Source organism: Rhinolophus sinicus, chromosome 12, assembly GCF_057876585.1.
Source record: "Rhinolophus sinicus isolate RSI-liver-muscle chromosome 12, RSI-T2T, whole genome shotgun sequence".
Lineage (NCBI taxonomy): Eukaryota > Metazoa > Chordata > Mammalia > Chiroptera > Rhinolophidae > Rhinolophus > Rhinolophus sinicus.
The window spans coordinates 13374582-13389152 of NC_142512.1; the positions used below are offsets into that span (position 1 = coordinate 13374582).

General features: G+C 39.8%; 1 protein-coding gene across 9 annotated transcripts in view; it reads left to right on the forward strand.

The window, feature by feature from the left end:
• The window catches only part of MYH10 (myosin heavy chain 10), a 133848-nt gene that overhangs the window by 32574 nt on the left and 86703 nt on the right, over nt 1-14571 (forward strand). For all 9 annotated transcript variants that reach the window (XM_074320490.2, XM_074320489.2, XM_019745120.3 and 6 more), the window contains exon 5: nt 14026-14128. In XM_074320490.2, the coding sequence (XP_074176591.1) occupies nt 14026-14128 (103 nt within the window). The remainder of the gene's footprint in view (nt 1-14025; nt 14129-14571) is intronic.

The following is a 14571-nucleotide window of genomic DNA, read 5'->3' on the forward strand; positions in this document are numbered from 1 at the left end:
CTGTTGTTCAAGTTTCTGCTTGTGTCACATGTACTGCTGTTCCATTTCCAAGCTAGACACATGGCCAAGGCCAGGGTCAGTGCCCTGGGGGTAGATACAGCAAGGTGTGAAACAGTTGGGGCCATTGCTTAGACAGTCCACCCAGAGGGTGTGGAATGGAACCAGATCCAATCCAGTCAAGGTGGAACAGTTGCAGTTTTTGCAAATGAAGGACAGTGGAACACGAGAATTGAGGATATTGGCAAGAGAAACAGTCGTGATGGACATGGGATATGGGCAAAGAGGAGGGTATTGATAGGGAGCAAGTGGATGGGTCAAAGAACTAGAGGTCTTGATGAAATGGAACAGATAACCTTGGGGGTACTGGAGTGTCAGAGCAGAAAGAGTAGGCAGTATGACCACAGACGATGAGATGGTAACCCCTAGGGTGTGGCCACAGCAGTGGGGAGCTGACGAAGAGAGGTAGGAGGAGGTCATCAGGTTAAGGATGGTGAGGAGCCACGGGGCCTGGAGTTTGGGATGTGTCATTCACGAGGAGAAGCGGGGCTTGGCGACTTACACAGGAGGGCACTGAGAGCAATGGCCACGGGGGAGCCCTTCAATGCTAAATTATTTCGCTTAGAGAAATGTTCTTTATTCTGAGATAATATCCTTCCCACTTTTTTGGGAATAAAAAGTGCTTTCTTTTTTGAAACTATACTGGAGGGTTTTTCTGTTTGTGTTTAATGATCTTACTGGTCAAAATAAACCCAAATGTGAGAAACGCTGCTACTGCTTTATGTGATATCAGAGAGGAGAGGACTTTATGAGAAGAGGGTCTGGAAACAGCATTATGGAGAGTGAGCAGGATGCCTGACCTTCCTCCTGACTCGTGTGTGTGTGAGTGATGTGGGAGAAAGGGTGCTGCTCACCAGAGAAAGTTGCCCTGGGTAGATCCAGGGCTGAGTAAGGCTCGCGGGAGGGAGTGTTCAGTGAAAAGGCTGAGGATGCCGGTCACTCTGCTCACCATGGGATGGGGTCCCAGCGTGTTCAGAGGAAACAGTGTGGCGGGGAGCAGAACACAATCAGGTTTCGTATCAGGAGAAAGAAAGCACAGTGTGAGAGCAGAGTGTCAGAATGGAAAGTGACCGGAGGAACTGATATGTTGGGCAGTGGACAGGGGTGTGGGGGTACAAGACTGAAGGATTCCCAAAAGAGTTCATCTCTGAGCCCCTGGTAGATACAGGAGAGGACTTGGGCCTTTGGGGGGCAGCAACCGTGGGTGATACTTCCTGGCTCCCAGGGGATTCCTCAGCGCACGTGGGCCGGCACGCAACCAGATTAGCTTCTAGACCCTCATCCTTGTCACGATCCCTGGGAGCTTCTTAGAGAATCAGTCTGCCGGGTGGACAGGGGTGGTCCGATGAACCTTTCAGGCCAAGAGGCCAGCAGATGAGAAATAGCAGCAGGCAACTTGCAAGTAATTTGATATTACTGCAACATCAGATGTCAAGTGGGGAATAAATGCCATTTTAAACCCAACATGCTTAAAAATTAACCTTTATTCCTATACAAACAAGACGTGTCTCCCAATTGCCTTATTTCTGTCATCAACACTGTGTTTCAGGACCCAAGTCTTAAAATCTCGGTCTGCTTTGACTCCTCCCTCTTTTCCATACCCCAGTTTCTAGTTAGTCACCTCATTTGACATTCTGTCTTGTCCTACCGAGCCTGGCCCATCAGCTAACGTCCGGCCCATGTGGGTGGGTCCTGGCTGACTTCCTTGCCTTTGGCTTCTTCCTCCCTCCGGGAAGGAAATGTGCTCACTTTGAATCCCACCTATACAGCAAGTTCCAACCCACGTTGATTTGCTGTCGTCAGGTGCTTTTTCATATAAATTGCAATTCATTCCTTATTTGGGTCATGTGTATCTTATTTTACAATTCGCTGGGAAGCTAGGAACTGGGACTTAATCTGGATTGCTTTTTAATTATCCCCTGACAACTTGGCACCCTGTTCTGAATGTAGTATGTAATTAGGAAATGGATAATATTTCAAACAAAAGAATGAATCTCTTAAGTAGGAACTAAGAAAACAGGCTTAAGTATAGATTAGGTAGGAAGTTTTAGAAACGGATGATATTATATGTATTTTCAAAGAATAAAGTCTTTCTGACACCATTTTTAAAAGACGTTTTATTTTGAAACTTCAAACCTATACAAAAATAGGATAGTATGTGACCCCTATATATCCATGTCCCAGCTTCAATCATTTTTAAATTTTTACCACATTTTTTAACTTCATTTTTTACTTTTAACCTTTGCTGATGCATTTCCCCAAGTTTTTATTTTAAAAAATTCAAACCTGAATTTTACTGAAAAGTTGGAAGAATGGTACTTTAAATGCCCACATACCGTTCACTCAAAATTGTCAGTTCTCTCTACGCACACAGGCACTTTTTTAAACCATTTGCAAGTCAATTGCAGACATGCCAACACTTTACCCCTAAATACTTAAGAACAAGGATGTTCCCACACTACCACAGGTCATTGTCACACTTACAATGAATTGCTTTGATTCAGTAATATCATCTAATATAGAATCCATATTCAAATTTCTATAATAGTCCTCAAAGTTACCTGTTGCAAGTCAGTTCTGACATTGACTTCCCAGGGCATACTCCTCTACGTGACACCAGCCACAAGCTCAGGCCAGGGGCACTTCTGACAAAGTCACACAATTTTTTTTTAAAAGATTTTATTGGGGAGGGGGAACAGAACCTTATTGGGGAACAGTGTGTTTTTCCCAGGGCCCATGAGCTCCAAGTCAAGTTGTTGTCCTTTCAGTCTTAGTTGTGGAGGGCGCAGCTCAGCTCCAAGTACAGTCGCCGTTTCAGTCTAGAAACAGCCCACTATCCCTTGCGGGAGTCGAACCGGCAACCTTGTTGTTAAGAGCTCATGCTCTAACCAACTGAGCCATCCGGCCTCCCCTCCGGCAGCTCAGCGGCAGCTCGTTGTCTTCATTCTAGTTGCGGAGGGCACAGCTCCCTAGCCCATGTGGGAATAGAACCAGCAACCCTGCTACTCAAAGCTCACGCTCTAACCAACTGAGCCATCCAGCCAACCCTAAAGTCACACAGATTTTGGTGGTTGCCACTACCCCCTCAGAGTCAATAATTCTCTAGAATGACAAATCAGAGTCAGCCAAAAAAAGAGACACATATGGTGAGATCTGGGAGTTCCCAAAGACACAGTTTCCTTGTCTTCTGGACACTTCCCCTCCCAGCACATCAGTGTATCACCAACCTGGAGGCTCACCTGAGCTTCGAAGTCCAGAGTTTTTATTGGGTTTCGTTATGTAGGCATGATTGATTGAATCACTGGCCACATGATTGAATTCAGTCTCTAGTCCTCGCTCCCCTCCCAAGAGGTTGGGCTGATACCACATGTTTCATGGGCTCAAGCTTCTAATCACCCTTTTGGTCTTCCAGCATGACCAGTCCCCGCCTGGAACTCTAGATACCAACTCTGAGTCACCTCGTTAGCATAAACTGTCAGGGCTCATGTGAACAACAAAGATGGTCCAAAGACTTAGAGGTTCCCTCTCAGAAACCAGGGATGAAGACCAGCCAAATTCTTTACTGTCCATCATGAATTAACAGAGTAAAGATAACCAGAATCTAGTCACTGAAACTCTCCATGAAATGAGCGTAAGTGAGCTACATGCTTCTGCTCATGAGCTAGGGAGGAGTAGAACTTGTATGTTATCCTTCTGCAGTGTCGCAGTCGGGGTAACCCTACATACAGTAAGCAGGGCCAGGTACAGGGCACCTACTCTCCTGGGTGGTTTGGGAGCTTGGATAACCGTATTTTATAAGGACTTTTTGGAAGCAGCAAACACTTGGGGAGGGAATGAGTGCTGTTTGACAGAACAAAAGGTTAATGAGCACTAATTTACTTTTGTCACCAAGAATGACCATTACAGGCACTGGCACTTGTAATTAAGTGGTTATTGTAATTTTAGACTGATGTTTATCATAAATTGATAGGCTTGGATTTATAAGGTAAGTCTCCTAGTGGCTGGTTATCTCTTCTTGGGTACAGAGTAGCTCTCATCAAGCGCCATGTTTGTTTTGTTTGTTTTTCCTTCCCTCCCTCCCTCCCTCCCTTCCTCCTTCCCTCCCTCCCTCCCTCCCTTTCTTCCTTTTTCTTTCCTTCAACTTTTCTGAACATCTTAATGTGAATATTTTCATATAAAACAAAGTTGAAAGAACTTTGCAGTGAAGACCCATATAACCACCACCTAGATTCTACCATTAATATTTTACTGTACTTTCTTTATTATATATTGATCTGTTAATCGCTCTATCCATCCACCAGTCCATTTTATTGTTTATTGGGAGGAAATCTTTTCCAAATTGGGTCTAGTGGTTAGGGGTCTGCATATTAACTGACAGTAGACAGATTAACAGGAGAAAAGATAAGGTTTATTTACATGTGCATGTGGGAGTACTTGGTGATGAGTAACTTGCTGAATAATCAGAAATAAAAGTCTTATACTATATACTAACCTTGACAAAAAAGGGGGGAGTGGGAGCATTAGGGCTTTGAGAGAAAATAACGGAGGGTTCTACTGGGTTTTATGGTGCTAATGGAAGTTAAATTTGCACGCTGTGGTGCTAAGGGTCAGTCTTTCCCATCAGGAAATTCCTGTGATAGGGCGTCAGTGGCCACTGCATTTTCAGGAGGCTCTGCTTACGGTTAGATAATGTTTCTTTCTGTGGCTGCTGATTGTTCAGATGTTTTCAGTTTGAATTTTCATTCCATTTTGATCTATTTTCATTCCACTATTAATCTCTTAATTTGATGCATTTCAAATTAAATTGTAGACATTTGTACATTTCCCCTTAAATAACTTCAGCATACATAATATTAACTAAAGTCCAGAATTTACATCTTTATCTCTTGAGACAAAATGTACGTATAATGAAATGCACAAATCTTAAGTGTACATGTGCTGAGTTATTTTTGTAACCTAAACCCCTATCAAGATAGAGAACATTACTGTTCTCTAGAAGGCTACCTCTTCCCTCCGGTATCCTTCTAGCAAATCCCTACCCTCACTTCTTCTACTGTCATCATATTTTCTTAATTCTTAAATACCACTGGTTATGATATTTAATAACAGCTTTTTGTTTATATCTATCATGAACTATGAGGTGTGATCAAAATATATGGTGCATGTTTAAATTTTAAAAAATTATTACAGTAAAAGACATTGCCATTAATATCCCCTCAGAATACTCCCCCTCACTTCAAACACACTTATCCCATCCTTCTTGCCACTTTCTGAAGCAGTTCTGGAAGTCTTCTTTTATGAGTGTCTTCAGTTGCGCAGTCGTGGTTGCCTCGATGTCCTGAACCATTTCGAAACATTTACCTTTCGTGGTCATTTTGACTTTGAGGAAGAGCCAGAAGTCGCCTGGTGCCAGATCCGGTGAATAAGTGGATGAGGACACACCGTAATGTTTTTATTTGACAGAAATTGCTGTACCAAAAGCGATGTGTGACACGGAGCGTTGTCATGATGGAGGATGATTTACAGCACACTTTAAAACACACCTTCTCTCAACTGTAGCTCACACCCGATTGATTGCACCAAACAAGTTGAAACTTGTCACACACTGTTACTAACGTGGCTTCTCTTGTTGAAGATCCCTGCCTTTCTGTTGAATGGCGCTCAGCAGCAGCATTCACTACATTTTATTTTTTTCTTCCCTTTCATCTTTATTGGTCTTTCATTTTGCCAAAGCTTCTTTCTGCTTCTCTAATGATATTACTCTACACTCTAAGCTGCTTCAGCTTTCATGTACAAGCATATACATCAGACATAGACTAAAACAAGAAAACATTCCTTGGATTAAAATGAAACCAAAGAAGTCTTAGTCTCACAAAAGGACTTGGTTATATCCTGGACTTGGTTGCTCTGTAATAGTTTAATACACCATATTTTTTAAATCACACCTCGTACATTGTGCCTTGAGAAATATGAAAATATGAAACAATGTATCCTAGGTTAGGGACATATGATATGTTCTGTGGTGCCTTTGAGGACCCACTAAATAAAGAATTCCAAGAGTGTATAACTGGTATCTTCTTAAATTTAGTACATAGCTGACCTAATTAAGGTTTCTGTGTGAGAATAACTGTTTAGTCAATTTTATTTAGTAGTTATTTTATAATCAGTGCCTATGTTTATGTGGTATTTTAAAGAGAAAATACAGTTGGAACCAACATTTTTTTAAAAATCAGTATTTAACTAGTTTGATAGCTTCTGTTTAAGCTTTACTTTTTTAGTCATTTACTCTCTAATTTACTTTTACCCCAAAAGGATGAACATGTAATTTACCCTCTGGCCTCATCAGCCTACAACTTCCCAACTAGCCTTTATTTCTGCAGACTCAGGCCAGGCAATATGAGCTCCCACTTAAGGATCCAAGCCTCCTGCTAAGTCATTATTCTAGTATCCTGCCCAGTTCTTTGGTGAAGACACTCAGGATTTCCTTTATCATGAGAGAGCAGAGTCTTTCACACTTGTAATCCCTGTAATTGGAAGTGAAATCCTGTTAACAGTGTAATCCTCATGTTGACTTTCCTTCTCATTAGAATTAAAATTCACAATAGTCACACTTGGTGAGGAATTTACTCGGTTCTCTAAGCCCCCCTTTTAAAGAGTACTGTATTTAAATTTTATGACTAACTTCTGGTTAATGCAAGTTTTTCTCTTTTTAAGTATACTTAAATGTAATGTAACAACTGTAAAACAATGGTTGTTTCACATCAGCCTTCTGTCAGGATGTGACAATAGATTTTTTTGTTAAGGAATTTTATGTATCGTATACAAATCTACATTAAATGGCAATCACCAAGCCAGTCTGGATTTAGAACAGTTGATTCTTGCTATGAATAATATACCTTAAAAGTTTTAAGATAATCAAATCAATAGAATTGATTAAATAGCTAAGGCAACCCAGAAATAGACCCATAAATGTCAGCTGATCTTGACAGAGGATCAAAGGCAATACAATGCAGCAAAGATAGTCTCTCTGACAAATGGTGCTGAAACAACTGGGCATCCGTTACTGGCATTGGGGTTCTTGGGTTCCCCAGGATAGAAATCGAGAGGAAACCCCAGAAAAATTTCCAGACAAATTTTGTTAAGCTTATGCTCGAGCCCAAGGGTAGCACAGAGGAGAAGTTCCTCCCAACTGACTCTGGGGCTGGCTCTCTTTGGCTGCCTTTATAAAGTAGGGACAAAGCAGGCTTTTTGAAAGTGGCCCCCTTTTTTTAAAAGGTGGGTTGTCTTTCCCGGCTACATTGGTAACTGCGCCTGCGTCGTGGGGGCGAGATGATGGACTGCTCATTATCACCACCCCAGGAAGGTCGTATAGAGGTCAAACCTTGATCAGCTACGTTTGTGGTTTCGACATCTGTATGGAAGTAAAGGGTTAGAAGGGAGATAATAATCAGCTATTTCTGCATTTATGTGGAGGGGGTGATGGGGTGGTGGCGTTCTTGTGGTCAGCTTGTCCAGCATGCCTCCTGGCCATTTGGCATTCCTTTGGCCCCAGGCCTAAGTCCCAATGCTTTCTCACATCCACATGCCAAAAAATGACTCTAGACCCAGACCTTACACCCTTCCCAAAAATGAACACACAATGGATCATAGACTTAAATGGAAAGCTATAAAGCTTCTAGAAGATAAAATAGGAGAAATCCTAGATGCCTTTTTTGATACAACAGCAAAGGCACAATCCATGAAAGAAATAATTGATAAGCTGGACTTCATTAAAATTAAAAACTTCTGCTCTGCAAAAGACAATGTCAAGAGAGCGAAAAGATAGGCTACAGACTGGGAGAAAATATTTGCAAAAGATAACATCTGGTAAAGGACTGTTATCCAAAATATACAAAGATCTCTTAAAACTCAGTAAGAAAACAACCCAATTAAAAAATGGCCAATGACCTTTACAGACACCTCACCAAAGAAGATAATACAGACAGCAAAAAAGCATGAAAAGATGTTCTACATCATATATCATCACCCCTGCACAGCTACTAGCATTGCCAAAACTGGAACATTGACCACACCAAGTGCTGACGAAGGTGTAGAGCAGCAAGAATTCTCATTCATCGTTGGTAGGAATGCAAAATGGTACAGTCACTTTAGAAGACAATTTGGTGGTTTCTTACAAAACTGAATCTACTCTTATGGTATAATTCAGCAATCTAACTCCTTGGTATTTACCCAGAGGAGCTGAACATTTAAGTCCACACAAAAACTTACATACAAAAGTTTATAGCAGTTTGGTTCATAATTGCCAAAATTTGGAAGCAACCAAGATGTCCTTCAGTAGGTAAACGGATAAACAAACTGTAGTACGTCCAGACAGTGGAATAGGATTCAGGGCTAAAAAGAAATGAGCTATCAAGCCGCGAAAAGACATGGAAGAACCTTAAATGCATATGACTACGTGAAAGAAGCCAATCTAAGAAGGGTACGTACTGTATGATTCCAACTATATGACATTCTGAAAAACACAAAACCATAGAGACAATAAGTTGCTCAGTGGTTGCCAGGGGGTGGTAAGAGGAAGAGACGAATAGGCAGAGCACAGAGGATTTTTAAGGAAGTGGAAACACACTGTATTACACTATAATAGTAGATATGTCACTATGCATTTGTCTAAACTCATAGAATGTACAACACCCAGAATGAACCATAATGTGAACTGTACTTTGGATTCATCCTGGGTAAAAAAAAAAAATGTACCATTCTGGTGAATGATGTTGATAGTGGGGCTCTCCATGGGGCTGAGGGATCAGAGGGTATCTGGGAAATCTCTGTATCTTCTTCTCAATTGTGTTATAAACCTAAAAGTGCTGTAAAAAAATTACGTCTTAAAAAAATAGCTAAGGCAACAATGTGGTGTAGTTGGTGTCATTGTGTTGTCAGATAGGGGTCTGGTTTTCTTTCTTGTCCCAGGTCTCCGTGAACTAGCTCTGTGACCCTAGGTCAGACAGCTTTTTTAGACCTCAATTTGCTTTTCTAATGACTTTGTTTTAGATGTCCTCAAGTGTGAAAACTGGAAATTTTTAGATTATTGTAGCTGTGTCTCAATGATAGCTATGTTATTGGGGGGAGGGGAGTATGCATATCAATTTGTAATTAGAAGTTCAAAATATTCTAGGTAAAGCTGCCAGGAAAGGAAACTAACATCTTTGCAAATGTTATCTCCATTAATCTTTACAAACACTCTTATTATCTCCATTTACTTGTCACATTAAACAGGGCTGGTGCTAGCAAGTGTGATGGAAGACTTGAACCCAAGCCTATCTTGATCATAAAATCTGCTCTTCCTAGTAAGCTGTTTTCTAACAGAACAGAATTTTGAAACTATAGGAAATTGACTGTTTTATATATAAATGTTGAAGTAATACGTATGTGTTGTTTTTCAAATTGAGGTTATCTAAAGCAAAAACTTCAGGCAAAGGTGTTTTTGAAGCTAGACTGAATTTGGTGTTACAACTAGCCAGAGAGAATAAAAACAAAACCATTTGAGATCTGGGAAAGGGTTTCTCACTGGGGAAACAAACACCTATGGTCCAGAAGGGATTCAGAAAAAGATCCCAGAATCAATCGTATATTAATGATCTGCTTCACTGCTTCTTACCACTCTTGTTTTGTTGTTGCTGTTGTTTTTATTTTGGATTGCACCCCCTCTTTGAGAAGCCACAGACAGATACCTCTAGAAAATGCAAATACCATCTGGTTAGAAACTCCTGATCTTTTATGTCCAAAAGTGCTGCAGCAGACACAGGGCAATCGACCCAGCAGACTCCATGTTTTGTTCTCCTGTGAACTTTGCACCGTCCCATGGAGACCAGCAATGAAAGGAGCAGCCTCTTAACAGTATAGAACTGCTGGTATAGAACAACACAAGTAGATCTTGTGTTGATGGTGGAAATGAGGTCAGGTTCCATTTGTCCTCTGCACTCTTTGAGGTCATATCCTGTTGTTCTCCTCTCAGGATCCTCCTAATTTTCTTCAGGAGAAGTCTGCTCTGACCTTTCTTTCTGATTCCCTTGACCTATTTCGTTGAAGCTGTTTTATTTTCTCTGCTTCCATTTGGGACAGATGTGCCACTCCCTTTTTTAAAAACCTTTTTCCAAAAATTTTATTCCTTTGATCCTGCCACCCCTTTCATATTCAAATCAGGATTTTGTTTTAAACTTCTGTTAATAAATATCTTTATCATCATTATTATTGATCATTGTCAGAGCTATTACCACTACTATTGCTGCCATTTATTGAGAGCCTTTTGGCCAGGCTCAGTGGTAGGATTTTTACACGTATTATGCCAGTCCTATGAAGTAACTTGATCTCATTTTAAAGGAGTATAAACTGAGGCTGAGACCCAAGGAACTTGCCCAGAGCTCCATAGCCAGGAAGTGGGAGACAGGACTTGAATCTAGTTGGGTCGTTTTGACACCATAGCCCACTCTCTTAACCACTATACTAACACTATTAATTCATAAAGTAACTTTGAGTTTAGTAATTCAAATTACCTCATTATGGTGGGTGAACAGTTAAGTGGCCAATAATAGTAATGTTTATTGAATACTAATTATGTGCTTAGATGGACTGTATTTTTTTCTTTACAACAACCTTATACATTACAGGCTATTAGACCCATTTTAAAATGGAGAATGAATATAAGCCTCCTCGTCCCCCTTTTTGGGAACTCAACAGTAAGGTGTTGGACTACATCTAACTTTGAAATAGTATTTTCCATAGCAGAGTTACTTTAGACCCGAAATATGTGAAATGTAGCAGACTTCAAAGCAATTATTGAAGTACAGACCAGTAAGTGTGATGGGCAGGGGAAAAAATGCTTTAAGGACGTCCTCAAGCAAAGGCTGAGCAACCACAGAGGCAAACTCAGCTCAAAAGTAACAATCATAACTATTTTCAAAACAAGTCATCATCAGTCTCATTTTTTAACATAAGAAATAATTATGTTTGAAACTGGCAGCCAACATCATGATGAGCCTTGAAACGCTAAGTATTCTGAATAAAGTTAAGAAAAAACAGAGACAACCACTAACACAGCTGTTAAGAAATGACACTTGAGAAAAATCAAAATTCTTTCCCGTGCGTCCTGGGTGCGTCACATCCTCCGTGTTCCTCCTCCATCAGTGTCTCCTGCTGTGCTCTCTGCCTTGCTGGTTATTCATATCCAATCCTACACACTGGCTGTCAGTTCCTGGAATATACCAAGCTTTTTCCTGCTTTGGGGCATCTGTGTTTGTCTTTACATTGTTGGCCGTACGGTCTTCCCCCAGCTCATACCGGCTGGTTCCTGCTCGTCTTTCAGGAGGCTCTTCCCTGACCATCACATCCCCAGGAAGTGGTCCTCTGTTCTCTGCCTCTTTCCTCTCAGCCTCTTCCTTGTTTTCTTTGTAGCATTCCTCACATCCTGTCATCATCTTATATTTCTTGTTTATTTTCTGTCTCTTCTGCTAAACTCGAGCTCCATAAGGACATGGATTATTTTCACAGCTACGTCTCTAGCACTTAGAAGAATGCCTGATGCATAGAAGTTGATTTGTAAACATTTCTTGACAAATGAATGAAAATTATTGCCTTATCTATGTACCAGTGGTAGCCAGGTAGAAAATAGAATGGTGATGAAAGGACATTAATGACAGGAACGAAAAATATTAAAAGAGCCTCGGAATAAATTTAACAAAACTTGTGTAGAACTAATATTCATATATTCAACAGTAGTTGTTGAGCATTTACCATGCTAGGCACTGATTTCAAAGATGAATAAGACAAATGGTCCTTGTTTGTTTTGAACTTAGAAAAATACAATATTACTTAAGAGAGATAAAGACATCACTTATCCTAAAAGTAGCTATATATTTAACTCTCCTAAATATTTAACTGAAAATTCCACCTGGTTGTTTTTTATTTGGGGGCAGGAGATAGAGTCATAGCAGAACAAAATTATTTGAAGTTTACCTGAAAAAATAAACCTCAGAGACTACTTGATATTTTTTTTTAAAGAAGAAAGATGATGGGTACTCTGATTAGTTATATTTCAAAGCTACTGCAATATGGTACTGGCTTTGGAATAAGCCATATGGATAGGAAGTGAGGATGAGAAAAATTAACATTTCATATCACTGGAGAATGAATGTCTTTGTGAACCATTGATACTGGGATGTATGCTGAATCATTTGGGGGAAATTAGATTAAAAATCTTTACCTCCAACCATAAATTGTTTTTTCAGGTTGATTAAAGATTTCATTATAAAAAGTGAAACCATCAAAGTTCTGAAAGAAAATACAGGTGGATTTAATAATATAAATGATAAAAAAAAAAAGAGAGAATATAGATGGACATAATCTTGGTGCAAAAAAAAGGGGGGGGGGGGGCTTTTAAGCATGAACAAATAGCAGGCAGAAGCCTTAAAAGAAAGTTGGGTAGATTTGAGTACCTAAGATTCAAAACTTCTACATGGCAAAACAAAGCAGGGGGCGGTTTTTAATATAACAATAGATGGTGGTTAATAAGCTTAATATATAACATTCTCATAAAGCGATAAGTGAGTTGTATCTAGAATCATCAAATGCTGGAGCTAGAAAAGATCTAGTCTTAACTCCTACACTTTACAGATGGTGAGGCCAAGGCCCAGCAAAGACAACTGCCTTCCTCAAAGCCATGCAACTAGTCGGTCAATAGAATCCCTTTGCCCAACTCCTCTGTGGTTGAGATTGTGGGTATCTGGGTGCAGAGAGTTAGGAAGATAATGCAGCCAGTAAACCTACTGAAATTTTTAAGTTGTGGACAGGTCAAATAGTATAATTCTAAGTACAATTCTAAGAAAGGCTCAGAGTTTGTTAGACAAATTAGATTTTTCATGCCTTAGATAAAACAGGCTTAGAAGATTATTAGTCAGCAGTATGTATAATAACATTTTTGAGTTTCTGGGTTTTTTTGTTTTTTTTTAATAAAAGTTAATTACATATTAAAATTTTAATTTTAATCCAAATCGAGATTTTGATTGTCAACATTGGTTTGCTTTGATTGTGTCTCAGGGAACCTTAAGTATTTGAGCAGAGAGACCATAATTCAGGTATCACCACCATGCTTAGCAGCTTACCTGAATTTCAGGCTTACTACTGAGTAGAAATCAACAGAATGTGCCAGACTTGTTTGAAAATATAAATTACATAAAGTGATGGCATTTGTCCCACCCAGTTCATAACTTCATAGTATTCATTCATTTTCTCTGCAAGTTGCATACTGGCTATCTGTCAATACTGCATAAGGGTATGTGGATAAAAAAGAAACCAACACAAATAAATAAACCCATACACACAAATAAGCAAATGCACAGAGCCAGGGTCCTTGCCTCAGGGAGCCCGGTGTGGGAGGCCAGCAATCATGGTGGAGATTTTTAACGAGATGTGTACAAGGTACTGTGTGTATACTGGTACAGAGGAGAGAACCATCGTTAGCCTGGTCTAAGGAATGAGCTAAAAAAGCTTTAACTGGCTTAGAAGACGAAGTCAGTAACCAGTGGACATTCCGGAGTTCACTCAGTTCCGTCAGATTAAATTATCTTTATTTAATTGTTCTAGGAATTCCGTTTCTGGTGCTGAGGAATTCCTTCACTAATGTTCTAATAAATTTCACTTCTCTGGCAGAAGCCCCAACTCCAAGAAAGAAAAAAAAAATACTATTGTGAACATTTTCCTGTTTCCTCTTACTGGCATCTACCAAAAATATATTTGGGTTAATTTAAATGCCATTTAAAAAATAATAGTTTTCTAACTACTGCTGACATATTCTCCTTATTCTCTTTTTATTTTCTACTAATTCTTGTTCCAACTCAATTTAATTATATCAACTGTCATTTTGGAATGTGCGTGCTGTGCTTTCTTTAAGGCAGCCTATGTTCATATTTCTTCCAGGGGTGAATCAGGTGCTGGGAAGACGGAAAATACTAAGAAAGTCATTCAGTACCTTGCTCATGTTGCTTCGTCACATAAAGGACGAAAGGACCATAATATTCCTGTAAGTTTTTGTTCTGTTGTTGTTATTGTTTTAAATCTTAGCTTTATTCTTTTATAATTTCAGAAACAATAAGGAAGCTGATCTGCTCAGTGTGCTGCTGTAATTGACAGCTCCCTAATCTCCATCACTCCTTACCCAGCAAGTCTTTTTCCACTTAAAAGAGAGCAAGTTGATCAGGAAATTGCTATCAACTAGTTACTCCAACAGGAAAAGTGGAGTTATGGTTGTGGCTTGAAATCTAATTTCTTGCAAATATTTGGTGAGAATTGTTAAAAATGGATGAGCAGTGCCTATGAAGACTTCTTATTTTCCACCAAAAGAAGATCCTCAAATATTTTTAACACTTCTTTCTGAACTTTGCAGAGCAGCCTGTTGCTACTGCCCACAGCAACTTGAGGGGAGGGTAGAAATTTGGGCAGAATTGGTAATAGAAAAGGGGTAAG